Raw genomic sequence first — 4,435 nt, 5'->3', positions numbered from 1 at the left:
CTAATGTTAAGTTACATGCATGTAACTTACAACCTTCTCACATGAATAATAAATTATGTGGACTCATTCACTATTTATATGAAAGGGTTATAAATTATATGTATGTAACTTAGGAGATCCTTAATTTTATCATTTATGCATGGGCCATTAATTTCGTGCATGAATTAAAAGTGCTTACTTTTTGACAACGTCTGACGAAGTCTGATCGAATAAAATCTAAATATCCCCTCTTTTTAGTATTTGCTACGCAATTAAAACTACAAAAGTGCTTCCAGGAATTGCTCTCAAAAGCAAAGCAAAAGCACCCATGCACCGCACAACTATGCAAGCCCTCCACATTGCACAATACATCATTAATAGCTTTTTGCAATACTTGCAATGAAAAATCCATCTCAACTTTTCACATTAAAGGCAGAGTGGGGCGCAAAAGCACCTTGTTCTTGCTGTCTGTATTTGTAAAAGCATTTCGAATAGTGATATTCTACAACAGTAGCTCAGAAAAGTGATTCCCATAATAAAGTTTGGACTAATAGGATCATTGAGGTTCACAACAAAGAAACCGGCCGGTTCACTGTATCAAAAACCACTTTTGTTTTTTTATTTGAACATTTATATTTCGCCTGAAACGAGATCATATAGAGCAGCTATACTCGGATTGGATGTACAAGTTGCTGTTTCCTCGTTGAACTGAAAACTCCATTGTTGACTGTTTTAGATAACAAACCAGTAACACCTTAATGGTGTGAAGGGTACATGTAAGAAAATTGCCGAACAAAGATGAAGGATACATACAGTTCTGCAACAACACCTCCATGCTTTTCACTCTCTATAGAGGTTTTGCCAAACTACCATCATTCTCGTAAACAGCCGCCAGGAAGGAGAAACTTGAATCTATCAGCATTCTCAATCAAATAGGCAGGGAGGTGGACTGCTGAAGCCGATCGCGGTATTGAACCCATCTTCTTAATCAACTCTTTGAAGGTGTACTCTTCCGGGAGCATATCAAAAAGATCATCTCCCCTACAAATGAGTTTCTGTATTCTAGAAGGATTTAAAAACTCCAAGCGTTTCACTCTATCTGCATGGCTATAAGCAGTCATCTTAAATACAATTTCGTGAAGGTGACGAAAACAGAAGCTACAGTGCCATCCTGCATCAGAAAGAATGAAGTTCGTTTGGCGTGAATGCCGATACAGGGTCCCAGGGCCGTAAATGTGAACACTCGCCCGCCAGCTGCTGTAATCCACAGGGAATTCAAATGAGTACATGTAGTTCTTCAACTCAAGATGTAGAATAGGGGGCACCCCATCACACCATTGCAGTAGTCTCATGGTGTGTCGGCTTGGGATCTCATCAGCATCTGACATAATGAGTAGATCATCGTTTGATATCCCAGCATAACAAAGCAATCCATTTATAGCCTTGCGCTGCTCTGATTCACGAACAAATGGGTCTTTATCTAAACCAACTGAAGAAGATCGACCAGAATATACACCATGGACAATCTTCCCCTCTGCAAAGGCATATCGAGCTCGGTTTAAGGAGAAGAAGAGAGGTTTTGGAATGCCTGTGAAAGTGGTGTTAGACTCAAGGATTACAAATTTTGTAACATATGGATTCAGCTCCCGCCACCTGATCTCCAGAAGGTCTACCTCATTGTTGAAGATGATGCCATCAAATAAACGCCGTGGTTGTGAACGTATGGACCAACCATGGAGTTTGCAAAGATGTTCAATTGAAACATTCTCTGCATAATAGTGAGGCAGGTATTGGAAAGGCGGAGGCGGCTTGTCCCAAAGTGGGCGGAAAAAGTAGGATATTTTCTCACGATAGGTAAAGAGTGAAATCATGCAAATGGGCCCAATCATAAGGAGCACAATAAATAGCAACTTCGGCACAGACCCTCTTGAGGTGAGGCGAAGAGGCCGTTTGCCCATGCTTTGGTGTAGGAGAGGGGCAGCTACAACCATGTTTGTTCAAATTCAATCACTAGAAAAAACACCGTTCAGATTGTCTCATCACCTGCGAAACATTCATACTTTCATTAAAAAATACCACAAGTGGTAAGTTCAGTTTTGAAGGAATTGTCATCCAACAAATTTAACAAAAAGTGTGACTGTTAAGTAGGAGATACAGAGAATTTATAGTCCTCGATTAAGAACTCCGAAGAACAGAACAGAAAGAGAAAAGAAAAAAATTCATGTAGAACCTGACTTCAACTGTAATAAATTGATTTATCATGAATGGTTTTGACTATTCATGATAAAACATACAATTTGGATTGGAAGAATTGAATAATACAAGTCCAAGTATACCTAGCAGAACTAAAATTTTATATCCTTAGAGAAGTACAAAACTCATGGTTTCAATGTGACCATGGGCAAAGTGTCAAGACTCAATATATATAACCAAATTCTTAGCATCAAGCCCCTAGAGACATTTTTGCTGAATGTTCATGATGGCATCATTTTTGCCACAGGCATAGAGCAAAGTTATGCACCCAAACAATCAGCACATTCACAAGCATAAAGTTTTCACTGCCAATACAAATCAATTTGTGGCTGACAAATCAGTTCCTGGTGACTACTGCAATTGCAAGTTTACAGATGAAAACAACATCCCAATTTCCATTACGATTGTTCCACGCTGCACATTTAAGTTTCGAATATGATATAAAAACTAATTCTCATCTATTTCATACTAGGATAGTATGGTACTGCAATGAATCCATTGCGGAATATATATACTAGGTGTTTCAAATTTGCCGTGAATGACAGAATGTCAATTGAACCAAAACTGTATGAGACAAGAAAACAGGAATAAAGTGTTAAGCTCGTACAAGGATGAATATGCAACAAACAGCAAACCAAAAAAAATGCTCACAAATGTTCCAATGATTCAAGACATAACATCAATATAGATTTCAATGCAAGACATATTTACTTCCATGCAGCCTAATCTCCATCTGATAAACAAGCTAAGTAAGTATAACCTTTATTATGATTTAGAGAGGCTAAATCATGATCCAGAAGAGCCAGCAAATAGAATCTACTCACAGAATTCCAAGAAGACAGCCACAGTGTTGTCATCAGAGTTATTTTGACAGTTCAAGTAAGTATAGAACACATTTTACTTGGTCAAGTTATAACACAAACAAGTTATAAGTACGGGTCAGATTTGAATTCAACTAGCCCAAATAGATTTGAGTAGCTTCTGGGATTGAATTATACCCCGTCGATACCAACTGGAGAAAATGAGTTGCAATTAAATAAATCATAAGACAACAACAAAGTGAAATTGCACGGTAATAAGAACACATGGAAAGAATAAGAAACCTGGATCTAAAATAACCGATTCCTCATTGGATCTATAGCTTCCTTAACAAAACAAAGCTACATATAATCAACCAGATAAAATTAAAAAGCCAAAAAAAGGGGAAAAAGAAACCTTCTTCATTCACATCAAACAAAGGTTGTGCAAATGCGCAATGTAATCACACAGCTGTGCTTATAATAAAAGCTTTAATCGATTCAAAAATGCCATCAATAACTTTACCAAAGACAGAGAAATTTAAAACAAAACAAAACAAAACAAAAAAAAAAAAAAACCCTAAAACTAATCGCTGAACAATAATGTCGAAAGAGCAACGTAATAGACAAGATTTCGATGATATTAACCCGATTTGTGAAAAATGCAATGTGAAGTATAAAAAAATAATATTTAGAAAACAAACATGCCTCTGCACTTTGTAGTGTAGTTCAGAGACTGAAAGCATTCCCGCCAGCTTATGCGAATTTACGACTCAATCCCTGCACCATTTTCAGTTGCTGAACTGATAGAGTGAAACTGATTGTTTAATTTTTTTTTTTCTTTGGAAAATTAAACAAAAAAATAATATTGTTCACTCTCAGTCACTAGTATCCCAGGAGTGAACCATGCTAAAAGGAGTTTGGGTTCTTGAATAGATACAATTTTGTACGCTCAAGTAGACGTTTTATTTTACATTAAGCGGTCGCAGGAGGACACGTGTAATAATGGACGCGAATAAGGACATTTGCTAGCAACGTGGCGGGTGATTTCCGGGGTTGGCTTGCAGGGGATTTCCAGCAGGCGAACGTTATGCTGGCGGGCTGTTTTTAAGTTTAACAATGACGTGTCACTCAGTCGCAAGATTCTCTTGGACAATGAATCGGACAGTTTTCATACAATTACGGATTTGCCCATTTCCGAACCGCCGCTTGTGGCTTTGCCCGCGCCTGGCTTATCGACGATTTTTATTTTTAAAAAAAAGAATTTATTAATATAAAATCCAACCTTTCCAAAAAATGACCGCAATTAGAAACTTATATTTATATATATAACTTTATCAATTCTGAAATAATTTTAAAACTTTTTTATTAAGTGACCGACCATTATTATAAATACAGAACTAGAT

The 4,435-nt window shown here is 37.2% G+C and overlaps 1 protein-coding gene across 2 annotated transcripts; it reads right to left on the bottom strand.

Moving 5' to 3' along the window:
* Positions 1–428: 428 nt before the first annotated feature.
* LOC18054872 (beta-1,4-mannosyl-glycoprotein 4-beta-N-acetylglucosaminyltransferase) lies at positions 429–3,954 on the bottom strand. Of its 2 annotated transcripts, none has more exons than XM_006450810.2 (2): positions 3,738–3,954; positions 429–2,022 (listed from the first exon to the last, which is right to left on the bottom strand). In XM_006450810.2, the coding sequence occupies exon 2, from the start codon at positions 1,968–1,970 to the stop codon at positions 852–854; it is 1,119 nt and encodes a 372-aa protein (XP_006450873.2). In that variant the 5' UTR covers positions 1,971–2,022; positions 3,738–3,954; the 3' UTR covers positions 429–851. The 2 variants fall into 2 exon arrangements, with proteins under 2 accessions (XP_006450873.2, XP_024033864.1); XM_024178096.1 differs by lacking the exon at positions 3,738–3,954 and adding an exon at positions 3,057–3,072.
* Between the last annotated feature and the right edge of the window lie 481 nt (positions 3,955–4,435).

This window comes from Citrus clementina, unplaced genomic scaffold (assembly GCF_000493195.1).
Source record: "Citrus clementina cultivar Clemenules unplaced genomic scaffold, Citrus_clementina_v1.0 scaffold_1, whole genome shotgun sequence".
In the NCBI taxonomy this organism is placed as follows: Eukaryota; Viridiplantae; Streptophyta; class Magnoliopsida; order Sapindales; family Rutaceae; genus Citrus; species Citrus x clementina.
The sequence above is the reverse complement of the archived record's forward strand: the minus strand, read 5'-3'. Positions and strand labels throughout refer to the sequence as shown.

Coding starts and splice junctions, on each gene's coding strand:
- LOC18054872 (XM_006450810.2), bottom strand. CDS start 1,970: ATGGTTGTAGCTGCCCCTCTCCTACACCAAAGCATGGGCAAACGGCCT.